Source organism: Aotus nancymaae, unplaced genomic scaffold, assembly GCF_030222135.1.
Source record: "Aotus nancymaae isolate 86718 unplaced genomic scaffold, 86718_ANA_hifiasm-v0.15.2.pri h1tg000036l, whole genome shotgun sequence".
In the NCBI taxonomy this organism is placed as follows: Eukaryota; Metazoa; Chordata; class Mammalia; order Primates; family Aotidae; genus Aotus; species Aotus nancymaae.
The window spans coordinates 92,867,201-92,883,527 of record NW_026988450.1 but is presented as its reverse complement, the minus strand read 5'-3'; the positions used below and the strand labels follow the sequence as shown (position 1 = coordinate 92,883,527).

General features: G+C 58.2%; 2 protein-coding genes across 5 annotated transcripts in view; one reads left to right on the top strand and one right to left on the bottom strand.

The window, feature by feature from the left end:
• CPSF1 (cleavage and polyadenylation specific factor 1) overlaps positions 1–798 on the top strand; it is an 18,117-nt gene extending 17,319 nt beyond the window's left edge. The window contains exons 34-37 of the mRNA XM_012473287.2: positions 12–167; positions 244–373; positions 455–593; positions 664–798. Coding sequence (XP_012328710.1) covers positions 12–167; positions 244–373; positions 455–593; positions 664–711 — 473 coding nt within the window. The 3' untranslated portion in view covers positions 712–798. The remainder of the gene's footprint in view (positions 1–11; positions 168–243; positions 374–454; positions 594–663) is intronic.
• ADCK5 (aarF domain containing kinase 5) lies at positions 795–16,327 on the bottom strand. Of its 4 annotated transcripts, XM_012473291.2 has the most exons (15): positions 16,275–16,327; positions 10,401–10,504; positions 9,021–9,170; positions 3,293–3,368; positions 2,986–3,186; positions 2,768–2,908; positions 2,572–2,685; positions 2,347–2,478; positions 2,192–2,275; positions 2,016–2,097; positions 1,869–1,947; positions 1,676–1,767; positions 1,338–1,590; positions 1,148–1,264; positions 795–1,074 (listed from the first exon to the last, which is right to left on the bottom strand). In XM_012473291.2, the coding sequence occupies exons 1-15, from the start codon at positions 16,284–16,286 to the stop codon at positions 969–971; spliced, it is 1,743 nt and encodes a 580-aa protein (XP_012328714.1). In that variant the 5' UTR covers positions 16,287–16,327; the 3' UTR covers positions 795–968. The 4 variants fall into 4 exon arrangements, with proteins under 4 accessions (XP_012328714.1, XP_012328715.1, XP_064240792.1 ...); XM_012473292.2 differs by lacking the exon at positions 9,021–9,170 and having other exon boundaries at positions 800–1,074; XM_064384722.1 differs by lacking the exon at positions 9,021–9,170 and having other exon boundaries at positions 800–1,074; positions 2,986–3,181; positions 16,244–16,287.

Below are 16,327 nucleotides of genomic sequence, written 5' to 3'. Positions count from 1 at the left end.
TTCTGGTCTAGCCAAGGAGAGTTTCGGGGGCATGCGCCTGTTGCGCCGGGCGGACTTTCACGTGGGTGCCCACGTGAACACGTTCTGGAGGACCCCGTGCCGGGGGGCCACTGAGGGGCTCAGCAAAAAGTCGGTCGTGTGGGAGAATAAGCACATCACGTGGTTCGGTGAGTGTGGGGACAGGTGTGTCTGGGTCGGGGAGGAGCCCTAAGGTTGGCCTGGCTCACACCGCGACCCCCTCAGCCACCCTGGACGGCGGCATCGGGCTGCTGCTACCCATGCAGGAGAAGACCTATCGGCGGCTGCTCATGCTGCAGAACGCGCTGACCACCATGCTGCCGCACCACGCGGGCCTCAACCCCCGCGCCTTCCGGTGAGCTCCGCTCCACCCCTACCCCTGTGCGGCGCCCCCTGCACCCCGGCCCGCCCTGACCTCCGTGCCCGCACACCCCAGGATGCTGCACGTGGACCGCCGCACCCTCCAGAATGCCGTGCGCAACGTGCTGGACGGGGAGCTGCTCAACCGCTACCTGTACCTGAGCACCATGGAGCGCAGCGAGCTGGCCAAGAAGATCGGCACCACACCTGACATCGTAAGTGCGCCCCGCCCCCGTGTGTGCCCCCACCAGCGTGCGCTCTCTCCCACCCGTCCATCCCTTGCAGATCCTGGACGACTTGCTGGAGACAGACCGTGTCACCGCCCACTTCTAGCCCCATGGATGCCACCGCCGCCACCACACCGCACTACCTCCCGCCCCCTTTTTTGTATGAAACACAAAGAAAAACATTTTTGTTTGAGACGAGTGCGTGGTCATTACACGGCCTCCGGGCCCGGCTGCTGCAGTCACAGCCCAACAGCGCAAGTGCCCGAAGGGCTTGGGTGCCCACACCTGCAGCCCCGCCGCCTCCGTCTGTCCAGGGCATCGAGGGCCCTGCTGAACCCGAGCGTGGTCGTCGGGCCGAGCACCCTAGGTCTCCAGGTAGCGGTAGAGCTCCTCAGCTGGGGGCACGAGCCTCAGGTGGACCAGAGCACGTGCCAGGAGGGCCGTCAGCCGCATGGCCAAGGTCTGCAGCCTGCGCGGGTGGGTCAGGTCACAGGTGGGTGGGGAGCGGGCCCCTGCCGCCCGCCTGCCCCAGGGCCACTCACCTGAGGGCCACTTCAAACTTGAGTGTCTCCCAGACGACCTTGGCGTGGCGCAGGAGGCTGGTGCCGTAGACACCCTGGTATGCGGCGCCCGCCAGGCGGCTCCAGCCCCGGACGGCCCTGCACACACCTACGTTAGCACCATGTCCGCCCCACACCAGCCCGGCCAGAGGCACCCGCACAGCCTGCTGACCTCTTGGCCATGAGGAAGTAGCGGTCCACCGGGGTGCCGAGGGCCACGTTGACAGCTCGCACAGTGTTGATGTTACGCAGCACCAGCAGCATGGGCCGCGGCAGCGCCTTCAGCACCGCCATGACGGCCTCAAAGCGCTCACGAGCCATGTCCACCATGTAGGCCGCCTCTTCGCGGCTCAGCAGGTGCGAGCCCCACAGCTGCCCCAGGCGCACAGGCCGCTGCATGAGCATCTCGGAGAAGAGCAGGTGGTCTGGGGAGAGAGGAGGACTCTGAGCTGGGCTCTGAACTGCCAGCCTCCCTCCTGTGGCACCCCGGCCATCCCTGCACACCCTCACCTTGCACCCCGAGTGCAGCTGCGTGCACCTTCATGGCGGCATCGTCCCGCAGGATGATGGCCCGCCACAGCTGGCACAGGGCTGCGCGGTCCCTGGGGGTGAATGGGACCAGATCCACCGGAGATGAGCCCTGGATGAGCCCCTAGTGGCAGGAGAGGCTTGCCCAATCCCACACCCACCCTCCCGCACTCACTTCTCCTCCAGGAACTGGTAGAGCCCGTGGTCCAGCAGCACCAGCTCCGCCTTCCCGTCGGGGCCCTTCCGCACCAAAACTAGGGAAACAGCCTTTTAGACTGCACCCCGCCCACCCCGAGACCCCCACCCCCAGGGGACTTCCTACCGTTGCCAGGGTGTGGGTCTGAGTGGATGAAGCCCGTGTAAAATATCTGCTCAGCAAAGGCCTTGATGAGCTTCTCTGCTATCTAGGGAGAGGAGAGGCCTTGCAGTGGACGCAGGCAGCGCCCACCCACCCTGCACCCCACCCGCCATGCGCCCCACCCCCGACCCTACACGCACGTCATGCGCCGCCAGCCCCTGGCTCCTGATGGCCTCCACATCGTTGACCTTGCAGCCGGCACAGAAGTCAGCGGTGAGCACGCGCTGGGGAGAGCAAGAGGCTGGGCTCAGCAGGCCTGGTGCTGTGCCCACCCCAGGGGCCTGGCCCAGCCCACCTTGCTAGACTTGTCCCAGTGCACGCGGGGCACCACAACGTAGGGGAAGTGTGCCAGCTCGCGTGCACAGCGCTCCGCATTGCGGCCCTCATTCTCGAAGTCCAGCTCCTGGGCCAGGGTCCCTTTCAGGTCCTGTGGGCCAAATGGGAGTTGAGGGTCAAGGCTGAGGACCTACTCTGCCTACCAGCACGGCGGGACTCGGCAGGGGAAGGGGTGGGGCGGTACCTGGAGGACCCAGCTGAAGCCAAAGCTGGGGTGCATGACCTCAATGAGCTGCAGCAGGAGCTCCAGGGTGTGGATGTCCCCGTCAAAGCGGTCCCGAAGGTCGATGTACTGCACCTGCACCAGGCGAGGGCGTGCTGAGGATGCGGGGCCCCACTACGCCCCGAGCCCACTGCTGAACCAGGCGGTGCCCACATACCTTCACAGCCACGCTGGTGCCATCATGCAGCTTGGCTCTGTGTACCTGTGCCAGGCTGGCGGCAGCAATTGGCTGGTAGTCAAACTCCTGGAAGAGCTCGTGGGGCAGGGCCTGGAAGTCCTCGAGGAACAACTCATCCACCTGGTGAGACAGGTGCTCAGAGCAGCCTGGGCCACTGCTGAACCCCCCACCTCCCTCTGCCTGAGTGCAGCTCTCACCTCCTGGAAGCCCTGCTTGAGGGCCCTGTCCTCCAGCACACGCAGGGTCCGGATGTACTCGGGGGGCAGCAGGTGGTTAAAGGAGCACAGCCCCTGGCCTAGCTTCACGTAGAGGCCCCCATTGCTGATGGCTCCTGCCACCAGGGCATCAGCCGCCCGCTGGTGACATGCAGACATCACCTCCAAGTAGCCAGGGCTGTTCTGACCACAGGATGCGGAGAACACACAGGGCAGGTGGCTGCCTCCTCAGTCCCACCCAGCCCACCACCTCGTGCCCCCACCGTGTGCCCAGGGCACCAGGACGAACCTCTTCCACCCCTCGAAGGACAACATTGGTGCACCACCAGTAGTCCAGGGAGATCTGCAGGCCGACCTTCAGAGACCTGTGGGCAGAGGTGGCCTGAGTCTCCAGGTGGGCAGGCTTGGAGCCCTAACACTTGGTCCTCTGTTGCCATGGTCTAGCCTGACCCCGGCCAGCCCTTCACGTCCCAAGGGTGAGGCCAAGCCAGAGTCCAGCCTGCAGCCCTGCAGGCCTGTGCGTGAGCACAGGAGGTGCTGCTCTGTGCCGCTTCAGGACGTGGCCCCTGCAGGTCAGTCTCGGCTCAAGATCTGCAGAACGGGGCCAGGTGCGGTGGCTCTTGCCTATTATCCCAGCACATTGGGAGGCTGTGCTGGGAGGATTGCCTGAGCTTAGGAGTTCGAGACCAGCCTGGGCAACATGGTGAAACCCCATCTCTACCAAAAATACAAAAAATTAGGCAGGCGTGGTGGTGCCACACCTGTGGCCCTAGCTCCTCAGGAGGCAGAGGCTGCAGTGAGCCAAGGTCGCACCAACCGCACCCCAGCCTGGGCGACAAAGCGAGACTCCGTCCAAAAGTGATCTGCAGAAAGAATGGGCAGCCTGTGTCCACACCACCCTCATGCCCAGGAGAGATGCGGTGGGGCAGTGTGGGTGGTGGTCTCCTGGAGAGACGGGGTTCCAAGGCTGTCTGTGAAGGGAAAGGACGGCAGCAAGGGGGCTGGGCTGAGGGAGCAGAGGCCACAGGAGGGTCAAGGTCACCTGCAGCCCAAGGTCCACTAGGAAGAGAGGACATCAGGAGAGTGTCCAACGCCTGAGGAGGCAAGGTCTGCAGGGAAGGGACCGAAGTTAAGGCAGGAAGTTGGGGGGCATCCTGGCTCTGTTGAGCAGGTACTGGGCTCCTGGGGGAGATTTGAACAAGAGGAGGGGTTTCCCCAGGCCTGGCCCCAGTCAGGAGGATCTCAGGGAGAAGGCCCCTGGGGAGCTCTGGGGACCAGCTGAGCAGCCCCAGAATGAGATGCCAGGCAAACAGCAAGCAGAACACACACAGATACACAGGGGAGGGCGGAGGTCAGAGTGGCCTCCTCAGTCAGGGCTTCTCAAAGGCTGGCCATGGCCAGAGGCCTGTCCCTGCGTCCTGGGAGGCTTGAGTACCTGCCCGGGCACAGGGCCTACAGTCATGCCTGATGCGCAGCTCTGGCTGCCCAGGTGGGCTCTGTAACCCCCATCCCTCTAAGAAGATCCCCCATTGAGGCCCCACTCTGGGCCCCCATAAAGGCACCTGGAGTATGTTGGTTGAGCTGAAGGCCAGGGTTTCTAAATGTGCTCTGAGACTAAAAGGCTACTTGGTGGGCAGGGCTGCCTTCTGAGCAGAGAGTATCAGCTTTAGGCCCCAAGACCGTCGTTGACACCCAGGCGTGCGGGAGAAATCTAACTGCTCATGGCAGGCACAGGACGCTCGTTCAGTGGTCAGTGACAGGGAAGGCAGGGCCTCCAGCCACCTCGTTTCTGTGGCTGGCAGTGAACTGACACCTCAAAAACACTGAATACAGGAATGAGTGATGGAACTACCAGCAGACATCCTGCAGCGTTTGCCTAAGACATGAGCAGAGGGCAGGTCCAGTGGCCGCTTCTGCAAACCAGCCTGCCTGTCCCAGTGAGCTGCCCCACCCACCCCTACCTGCGCGCACATGAGCACAAGACCCTGGCAGCACCCTGGGTTCCGAAATCAATGCCTGTGTGCATGTGAGCCAACACAATGATTTCTATCACCTAGAGCTGAGTCTATCGATACAGCAAGCAGTTTTGACAATCAATAAAAGTTACATCAAAAATGGTTAGGCCAGGTGCAGTGGCTCACGCCTGTAATCCCAGCACTTTGGGAGGCTGAGGCAATCGGATCACTTAAGGTCAGGAGTTTGAGACCAGCCTAGCCAACATGGCGAAACCACGTCTCTACTAAATACACAAAAACCAGCCGGGTGTGGTGGTGCACCCTGTAGTCCCAGCTACTCGGGAGGGGCTGAGGCACAAGAATTGCTTGAACTCGGGAGACAGAGACTGCAGTTGCAATGAGCTGAGATGGTGGCACTGCATTCCAGCCAGGGCAACACAGCGAGACTTGGTCTCTTAAAAAAAAAAAGGCCATAGCCGGGCGCGGTGGCTCAAGCCTGTAATCCCAGCACTTTGGGAGGCCGAGGCGGGTGGATCATGAGGTCAAGAGATCGAGACCATCCTGGTCAACATGGTGAAACCCCGTCGCTACTAAAAATACAAAAAATTAGCTGGGCATGGTGGCACGTGCCTGTAATCCCAGCTACTCAGGAGGCTGAGGCAGGAGAATTGCCTGAACCCAGGAGGTGGAGGTTGCGGTGAGCCGAGATCGCACCATTGCACTCCAGCCTGGGTAACAAGAGCGAAACTCCGTCTTAAAAAAACAAATAAAAAACGCCAGGCACAGTGGCTCATGTCTATAATCCCAGTACTTTTGGAAGCCAAGGTAGGCAGATCACCTGAAGTCAGGAATTTGAGACCAGCCTGGCCAATGTGGTGAAACCCCATCTTTACTCAAAATACAAAAATTAGCAGGGTATGGTGGTTGGCGCCTGTAGTCCCAGCTACTCAGGAAGCTGAGGGGGGAGAATCGCTTGAACCCAGGAGGCAGAGGTTGCAGTGAGCTGAGATCACACCATTGCACTCCAGCCTGGGCAACGAGCGAAACTACATTTCATAAAGAAAAATAAATAAATAAAAATTTTAAAAAGGTTAAAATCATTTTACTGGCCGGGCACAGTGGTTCACGCCTGTAATCCCGGCACTTTGGGAGGCCGAGGAGGGCAGATGACCTGAGGCCAGGAGTTCAAAACCAGCCTGGCCAACATGGTGAAACCCTGTCTCTACTAAAAATGTAAAAAATTAGCCGGCCGTGGTGGCGCATGCCTGTAATCCCAGCTACTTGGGAGGCTGAAGCAGGAGAATCGCTTGAACCTGGGAGGCGGAGGGAGACTCGCCAAGGGCAGGGCAGATGCACCCGATTTTAGGTCACATTTATATAGACTTACAAGACTGTATGGGCTGACACATGAGCCAATATACATTGATTAAAATTCTTGGAGAACTTTTATCTTTGGGGTAGGGCTAAAGGGAGCTTTCTCCATGTCTACTATTAAGATTTGTTACAGTAAACACAATATTTTTGTAACAAAAGTTAAAAATGTTAACAAAGTCCCACAGACTTGTGCTTAGGGAGAAGGGATTTGCTTTTTTGTTTTTGTTTTTGCGATGAAGACTTGCTCTGTTGCAAGGCTGGAGTGCAATGGCATGATCTAGGATCACTGCAGTCTCCATCTCCTGGGTTCAAGCGATTCTCCCGCCTCAACCTCCCAAGTAGCTGGGACTACAGGCGCCCGCCACCACGCCCAGCTAATTTTTTTATCTTTAGTAGAGACAGGGTTTCACTGTGTTGGCCAGGCTGGTTTCAAACTCCTGAACCCATGATCCACCCTCCTTAGCTTCCCAAAGTGCTCGGATTATAGGCATGAGCCACTATGTCTGGCCTTTTTTTTTGAGACAAAGTCTCCCTCTGTAGCCCACTACACCTCTGTGGCTCACTGCAACCTCTGTCTCCTAGGTTCAAGCAATTCTTGTGCCTCAGCCTCCTGAGTAGCTGGGATTACAGGCACCCACTACCACACTTGGCTAATTTTTTTTTTTTTGAGACGGAGTTTCGCTCTCTTGATACCCAGGCTGGAGCGCAATGGCGCGATCTCGGCTCACCGCAATCTCCGCCTCCTGGGTTCAGGCAATTCTCCTGCCTCAGCCTCCTGAGTAGCTGGGATTACAGGCACGCGCCACCGTGCCCAGCTAATTTTTTGTATTAGTAGAGACGGGGTTTCACCATGTTGACCAAGATGGTCTCGATCTCTTGACCTCGTGATCCACCCGCCTCGGCCTACTTGGCTAATTTTTGTATTTTTAGTAGAGATGGGGTTTCACCATGTTTGGGCAGGCTGGTGTTGAACTCCTGACGTCAGGTGATCTGCCCACCTTTGCTTCCCAGAGTGCTGGGATTACAGGCATGAGCCACCACGCCTGGCTGGGATTTAATTTTTAAAAACATGGCAGGTCTGTGGGCCTCAGGACTCTAGGGAGGCTTGGAAGCCACAGCACAGCAAGGAAGGTGGCACAGGGGAGGTGGGCCGGGGAACTGCACCAGGCATGGCTTCTTAACTGCAAAAGCAATGCTCTCATTAGAAAATCCATCTGAGGCCGGGCAAGTGTCACTGCTGGATGTTGTGCCAGCTGAGGGCACGGCCCTGAAAGGACCAGGCCCTTCGGGGTTGTGGGAACCCTCGTTGGCTTCCTACGCCCCATGTCTCCAGCTGAGGGGGCCCCGCTACTCCAGACAGGAGAAGCCCTGTGTGGACACTGGAGCTGCTTCCCAACTCAACCTGCCTGGCTCTCAGTGGGTCCTGCTCCTGGCCCCTCCACCACAGGTGGGCTAGAACAAGAAAGTGACCCCGACCCTGGGTAGTTGCTGGGGAGGAAGGGCTGCTGTGATTCTGGAGGCTTCCGGCCCTCACCAGGGTGCACGTCCCTACCCACTGTCACATGTGCCTGCCAAACCATCTTCCACAAATGGGGCAACTTTTTGTGAGGACAGCAGAGACACAAGGGGGGCTCCCCCTCCTGAAGAATTTGGTCCAAGAGCCATTTGGAGGAGCCGAACGAGGTCCCGCACAGGGTGCTGAGGGAGGAGGAGGCCCCTGCAGGGGCTGCACTCAGGTCGAGGAGTCCCGTGACTCCCTGTAAGGGCGAGGGGACCCGGTTTCTCACGAGGTCAGGAGTTCAAGACCAGCCTGGCCAACATGGTGAAACCCTGTGTCTACTAAAATTATAAAATTTAGCCAGGCATGGTGTGGTACATGCCTGTAATCCCAGCTACTCGGGAGGCCAAGGCATGGGAACCACTTGAACCCGGGATGCGGAGGTTGGAGTGAGCCCAGTTCATGCCACTGCACTCCAGCCTGGGCGACAGAGTGAGACTGTCTCAGAAAAAAAAAAGGCGCAGGGAGGGAACAAAGCACACAGGCGTCTGCCATGCTGCTCACTGGCTCCTTTCTGGGCTCCTGCATGGATACTCCACAAGGCTCAGGTCAGGCAGGGCTTTGTGGCTGCAGGAATTCTGGGATCTGACCAAAAGCAGGAATGCCCGCTCAAGGGTTCCAACAGAAACTGTCCCTGCCCTCCCCGAGTTCTGAGTTCTGCCCGTGGAGGTAAAGGACGAAGAAAGGTCCGTGACAGCGATAACCCAATTTTGCCCATCTCCAGGGGCAGGGACAGAGGCAGCCTCCTCTCCCAGGCCCAAACTTTGGAATGGGGTGAGAAGAGAAGGGACGGAGGGCAGCCACTTCTCTGCCAGTCTAGAAGCCTGAAGGAGGGCTAGAGCCCCTCCCAGCTCAGGCCAAGGTTGATGTGGGGAAGGGCCTGTGGTGGCCAGATCCAACGAGGAGGACCCTTGTCTACACTACACCCCACAGGCCCGGCAGCGCTCACTGTCCCTTCAGCCAGCACCTTCCCATGTAGGAAAGGACACCTGAAAGCCAGCTGTAAAATCCCCACAAAACCCTGCAGCCTTCCCAGCCCTGGCCCACATCTGTGAGGTCGGCATCTGGAGCAGACACTCCCGCACAGCACACCACCCACCCACCCCACACCACCCACTGGGCCCTCCTACCTGCCAAAACGCCCCATGCCATCCACCACAAGCCTCATCCTCCTCTTCTCCCGTGCCTCTGCCATGATGTAGCGGGCTCCGAGGAGCAGGGGCACCCCCACTACCGTGGTGGACAGCACCTTTCTCCACAGGGGTGCGGGGCCCGAGAACCTGAGGGGAGACAAGCATGCAGCCTGGAGGCACCATCCACCCCGCCATTCAGCTGGGCTCTGACCTCTGCCCCCCGCCATCCAGAGCGCCACCTCTCACTCCTGTGTGCACAGCCATTCTGATGGTGTGGTCACCAGAGAACACTCTGCATCAGTGTCCCCTTCCCTGAGCCCACATGGTCATAAGGGGCAGGTCTCATTTGGGTCTGTCCAGAGACCCAGCCATGGAGCCATGCGCCATGGAAATGGATCCTCAGGTAGACTGGAAGCAACTCAATGGCAGGTCTGTGCTACTCATGGAACCGGGACCACCTACACTGTGGAGAATTACAACCACTGTCCACCTCGCAGGGTCCAACTGGATGGTCATCAGCACAGCAGAGACAGAGAAGATGCTGAGGTCAGCCGTGCCGAGTCACGTGACGATGCAGAGCAAGGAACAGAGCTTTGTCCATGCTGAACACAGTAGGATCCCCATACAGGCTGAATACAACAGGAGCCCAATACCCGCCGAATACAACAGGAGCCCAATACCCGCCGAATACAACAGGAGCCCTGCTGAACACAGGAGAAGCTCCGTACACGCTGAGAGCAGCAGGTGCCTGAGCACCCACCTGTTTCTACACCTGGCCACGTCTGTCCCAGGGACACAGATTCTCCTGCTGCAGAGCTCTGAGAAGGAGGCCCCCGCCAGGCTCACCGAGCCAGTGGTGCTCAGGCAGCTCACCCTGCCTGCCTGGCCTGCCGCATCTACCCTCCACAGCCTTCCTCCCTCGCCAACACCCCTCTGCCCACTGTGGTCCAGCCTTCCTGGCCTCAGGCCTTGTCTAGCCCTTCCTTCCGCTCAGAACCCTCCCCTCCACATCTCTTCTTGCTGCTCTTCCTCTTGTGTGACCCCTACCTACAGTCACCCTGCTTCCCTCCAGCCTCTGCATGATGACCAGTTGGTTCTTCAGAGCAGGAGCTCCATGTGTACTCTTCCCAATTCGCGAGCTGTCTGCTCTCAATGCTGTGGTCAGGGCATGCCCACCCCTGGCGTGTGCCTCACCACGGGTCAGGACCTGGGGGTCTCTGGTCCCAGTGCACTGCACTGAGGAGCAAACATATCCTGTCTTGGTTGGGGGTACAGGAGAAGGTCCAGCCTCGGGCCCTCGACTGCCACCTCTGCATGTCCACAGACACCAGCCATGCCAGCCTGGTGAGAGGCGCATGCCCAGGGAGAATTCCGTACCTTGGAGGAAGGACCCTGAAGTTTCTCCTGAAGAACACAGCAGGGGACGGCCAGGGCTTCCTCCTGCTGTGCAGCAGAGCAGAGTGGAAGTGGCAAAGCTGCAACTGCAAAGAGAGAAAATTGTGTGGGGTCAGATGAGGCCAGGTCTCATCCCCGCCCTCTGCCACGACCAGTGCCTACATGTGCTGGAGACTGAGGCGGCCTGCACTTCCCTAACCTCATTAGCCTCAGGTATTAGTCCTTTCTCACACTACTATCAAAACTACCCAAGGCTAGGTAATTTATTAAGAGAAGAGGTTCTTTGTTTTTTTTGTTGTTTTTTTTTTTAATAGAGACAGGGTTTCACCATGCTGACCAGGCTGGTCTTGAACTCCTGACCTTGTGATCCGCCCACTTTGGCCTCCCAAAGTGCTAGGATTACAGGTGTGAGCCACCGCACCTAAGAAGGTTTTTTTTTTTTTTTTTTTTTTTTTTTGAGACAGAATCTCACTCTGTCGCCCAGGCTGGAGTGCAATGGCACAATCTCAGCTCACTGCAACCTCTGCCTCCCAAGTTCAAGTGATTCTCCTGCCTCAGTCTCCCAAGTATGGGACTACAAGCATGAGCCACCACGCCCAGCTAATTTGTGTATTTTAGTAGAAATGAGGTTTCACCATGTTGGTCAGGCTGTTCTCAAACTACTGAAGTCACATGAATGGCCCTCCTTGGCCTCCCAAGCGCTGGGTGAGCCATCGCGCCTGGCTTAGAAAAGAGGTTTAACTAACTCAAAGTCCCGCAGGCTGTCCAGGAAGCATCGCTGAGGGTCCTCAGGAAACTTACAGTCCTAGCAGAAGGCAAGCACAGCATGGGCAAAGCAGTGTAGGGCGGGGAGAGAGGACAAGCAGGAGTGCAAAGAGTAAAGCGCCACACACACTTTTACACCGTCAGATCTCTGAGAACTCCACCATGAGATCAGCAAGGGGGAACTCTGCCCTCACCATCCCAGCGCCTCCCACGGGCCCCTCCTCCAACACTGGGAATCACAGCTCCAGCTGATCAACTCCAGGAGATGAGCTTCTGGTGGGGATGCAAAGCCATGCCACATCACCAGGTCGTCAGCAAAGACGGTCAGCACCTCCGGGCTCAGGCCAGGAAGCTGGGTGCCCGCGTTGGACTCAGGAATGGAAACACTATCCTGCCTCTTGGGAGCAAGGCTGAGAGTCACAGTTATCACAGGAGAGAAGGCTAAACACAGCTTAACCCAGGGCTTACGGCTCGGATGCTGACAGGTCATCAAACACACCCATCTCTGAACGTCCCCTCAGTCTCTGAAAGAAGAAATGGCGTCACCATCTGGCTCATCTGGGATGAGACCCACCCCGTCCCTGCCCCTGCACTCTCTTAGCAGCACCCTGACCTGTCATTTACTATTTTCTGCTGCTAAGACCACTGACCAGTGGCCAGAGGAAAGCAGTCCTTATCTCAGAAGGAAGTGGTGACAGTACCCAGCCACGGAATCAGACAGCAGATGCCAACCTCGAAGGTAGACGCCTGGACGGAGGAGTGGCGTGGGTAGGTCACTTTTCTGAAAACAAATGAAAATACAGGGAACTTATAACTTACTGAGACCCCATTGACAGGGACCCTGTACAGCTTCTGCTTGGAAAAGGGGGGGGTGGCCAGGGTGGAAGACATGCTGAAGCTAGCAGGACACATGTAAAGAAGCCCCAGGCCGGGCGTGGTGGCTCGCGCCTATAATCCCAGCACTTTGGGAGGCCGAGGCGGGTGGATCACGAGGTCAAGAGATCGAGACCATCCTGGTCAACAGGGTGAAACCCCGTCTCTACTAAAAATACAAAAATTAGCTGGGCATGGTGGCGCAGGCCTGTAGTCCCAGTTACTCGGGAGGCTGAGGCAGGAGAATTGCCTGAACCCAGGAGGTGGAGGTTGTGGTGAGCAGAGATCGCGCCATTGCACTCCAGCCTGGGTAACAAGAGCGAAACTCCGTCTCAAAAAAAAAAAAAAAGAAGCCCCAAAGGCCGGGTGCTGTGGCTCACACCTGTAATCCCGGCACTTTGGGAGGCCAAGATGGGTATCACTTGAGGTCAGGAGTTCAAGCCTGGCCAACATGGAGAAATCCCGTCTCTACTAAAAATACAAAAAAAAAAAAGTAGCCAGGTGTGATGGTACATACCCATAATCCCAGCTAATTGGGAGGCTGAGACAAGAATTGCTTGAACCTGGTAGGTGGAGGTTGCAGTGAGCAGAGATGGCAACACTGCACTCCAGCCTGGGCGACAGAGCGGGACTCCATTTAGAAAAATAAATACATAAGGCCGGGGGTGGTGGCCCGTAATCCCAGCACTTTGGGAGGCCAAGGCGGGTGGATCACAAGGTCAGGAGTTCGAGACTAGCCTGGGCAACATAGTGAAACTCCATCTCTACTAAAAATACAAAAAAGTAGCCGGGTGTGGCGGTGGGCACCTGTAATCCCAGCTACTTGGGAGGCTGAGGCAGGAGAATTGCTTGAACCTAGGAGGTGGAGGCTGCAGTAAGCTGAGATTGCACCACTGCACTCCAGCCCAGGCAACAGTGCAAGACTTCACCTCAAAAAAAAAAAAAAAGGAAAAAGAAAAAGAAAAAAAGAAGCCCCACCACAAAATGTGCTGCTTTATCTTTGTGACTATGAAAATATCACATAAAACTTAAAGTATAATAATACTTAAAAAAAAAAAAAAACCCACAGCTCTCACATGCTCACTGGCAACCTTGGCCTCCCAATCATATTTGACCTATGATGAGGCCTTACAACTCCCTCAACTCCACATTCCCCAGCTGAGGGCTCTTCTAACAAGTCAGCGTCTGGGGGAAAAGACTGCATAGTCAGTCATGCTCCGTGGCACCCGCGCTAACATGGTTGTCAACACTGGGCCAAGTAAGGAACCGACTTGCCAGCTGGTTTCTGGCCAGAGCTCAGAGCCCTGGAGAAAATTTCAAGGACCCCAAACAACACGAAAGCCAAAGGAAGAAGTCCATGACCTATTGTCCCTAGAGGACGGGCTGACAGCAACCTCTGCTCGGCGAGGTCACACACGGCAAGTGCTGATTCACAAGGAAAACCCCAGAGGCAGCCGGGCAGCTACTCGTAGGCATATCATCCACCTGCACCTCCTGACCCTGGCCACCTCTGATGCCAGCGCACGCAGAGCCGGAGGTCCCGCGATCAGGCAGCTGTGCCCATGGACTGTGGAGAGGCTCAGAACAACAGCTCGTAAGGGGCTGCAAGGCGGCTAAACTCCAGGTGGGCATCCCAACCACCACCTACCTCATCACTTACTAACAACGCAAGCCGCTTGCGTTTCAGCAGGCTCCATCAAGCGAATGAGGCCAGGAAAGTCATGGCTCTCTGATTACTGTCTCCAATAACCGGTTTCTGCTGTTTCCTCAGGAACCAGCACTGCAGAAGGGGCTCCAGCTGCGTCTCTCACTCCCATTCACATCCAGGACAAAGATCCCTCCAGTAGACCCTGGGGTGCCATCACCTGACCCTGGTCCACCAGTAGCCCCGCTCACCCCCATGCCTGGCTCCACCTTGCTCACCGTGGTCCTGTCCTGCCACTGTCCTCATCACACGCCAGTGTGACTGTTAACTTACAGAATCTGTCTCCTCACTAGACTGTGAACAGGGCTACGTCTCAACCATCCCTGTACAAGCGGGCACTCAATGAATGCCTGCCGAATGAGACCAATGGCTATGAAGCACAGGACTAAACAGAACCCCACATGGTCTGGGCCAGGACCCCCGCCAAGCAACAGGCAGCAGGTCACAGGCAACAAATGGCAGCAGCCCCTGCCTCGGGCTGGCCCTGGATGCAACCCAAGTGGACAAGGCCTCATGCTGATGACCCACAGTGCCCACCAGAGCCCATGAGGCTGTGCAAGAGCCTGGCTCCTTGGAATGTGGGGTGCCCAGCACATCCAGACTATCCTCTCTGAAATTCCCATCACGCAGGAGAGGTTCCCCAAGGCCCAGAAAGGTTATGGGGGACTGAGCCTGCAACCACACGTCCTAGAAAGACTTCCCAGAATGCAATCCTGGGCAATTCTCACATAACACACAACCCCAACCGCACCCAGAACATGACCTCGAAACTGCCAGAAGATAAGCACAGTCTTCTAGACGGTGGGCCCCCAGGGCGTTTCCCCCACACACCCCAGACCGCCCTGGTGACTCATCCCTGCAGCTCCCCTCACCCTCAAAGCCTTCCAGTTTGAACGAGATGGGTCCCCTCTGCCCCAACCTCTCATGTTTCCTTACAGCGAGTGTGTGCAGTCTGTCCGCACAAACAGAAACACCTCCCTTTCCAGAGTTACTGTAGAACACAACTGACTACCTTGAAAGGAGCAAGTGTTCTGAGTGGTAGCGCTCACACAGATATCATAAAGTTCACAAACCAAAGGGCGCGCTTTGGCCGCAGAACCATGCGCGTGTGCTCATGTCTGGTTTTCCAGGGCCGACAGATGGGGACGACACAGGTCACCAGACAGGCCCGTCCTCGGCAGTGAGAATCGACTGCTGAGTCTCAGAATGATGCCAGAAACGAAAAACCACGAACGGATGAACAGAGCCTGGGTAACGCAAAAGACCTGTGCACCTCAATAGGAGGGGAAACTGAGGCACATAACTGTCTCCAAAGTTAGGAAGAGAGATTGGGAAGCCAGGTAGGGAAAGTGGGTCTGGCGACCACAGACACTGTCCTTCTCCCAGAGTGTGTGACCTCTCAGCCCCAGCAAGCGCTCAAACTCCGACTGGACACAGCCCTGTTCACCGGCCATCAGTAGCTCCTAACCGTTAGGGGCTAAGCCAACCTGTCCACTCGCTGGGGCTGCGGGGGTGTGGCTGAGTGGCCTGCATGTGGGAAGATTTTGTCACCTGGAAGGAGCTGCACTGAAGGCCACCTCCCCAGCCCATGAAGCACCCTGGGGTCACACAGCTGGGTTGGGCACGAGTGGGCCGTGCATCCGTGCTATTAATAGCCAGCCAGGCAAGGCTAGCTTATCGCCAAACACAAGCTCTGCAGACATTCCAAGAAAAAAAGGGCCGCAGGAGCCTCTTCCATCTCTTAGGGAAGGGGGTGGGTAACCAGCGTGTCGAGGCCTGTGCCCCGCCCCCCGCAGTCCTAACGGCAGGGACTGCGGAACGGGACCGGCAGCCACGTGGGAGCGGGGAGACGCCGAGGGCCTGAGAGAGCGCGCCCCTGAGCGGAGCAGGGGCGTCCAGAGCCGAGCCCGCCCTGCAGCCCCCGCCCGCCGCCGCCTCAGGCAAGGCAGGCCCCGGCGGGGAGGCAAGGGGAGGACGTCCGGGGGCAGCAGGCCGGGCAGGGAGGCGTCTGTGACCCCGGGAGGCCGCCTCGGGGAGGGGAGCGGCGCCAGAGGCTTCCCTGCGGGGCCCCGGATCGGCTGAGTGCGCGCTCTCCGGGGCGCCGGGCACCCGCCTCCGTGCTGGGCTGAGAGGCCCCTGCGGCTCCCGCCAAGAAATGCGGCTCTCGGGGAGGCTGAGGCGAGCGGACGGCTGGAGCCCGGGAGCTCGAGAGCAGCCTGAGCAACGCGAACATGGCGAGACCCCTGCTCTAGTAAATTAAATACGAAGTCTGCCGGACGCAGTGACGCTACGGGACCGAGGCGGGAGGGTCCCCCGAGCCGGGAGGCGGAGGCTGCGCGAGCCGAGATCGCGCCACAGCGCTCCAGGGAGACAGAGCCAGACCCTGCCTCAAAAAAAAGAGCGAAAAAGAGCTCGGAGCGTTTTCGGGGTGGGGTCTGGGGACCTGCGGGTCTCGGGTCTCTAGGGCTGGGGTGCGCAGGACCTCGGGCGCCCCGGGCCGGGCGGGTCCTCACCGGTCGCCACATCTCCCACCGCCTCGCCGCCTCGCGTCTCGCAGCCCAGCAGT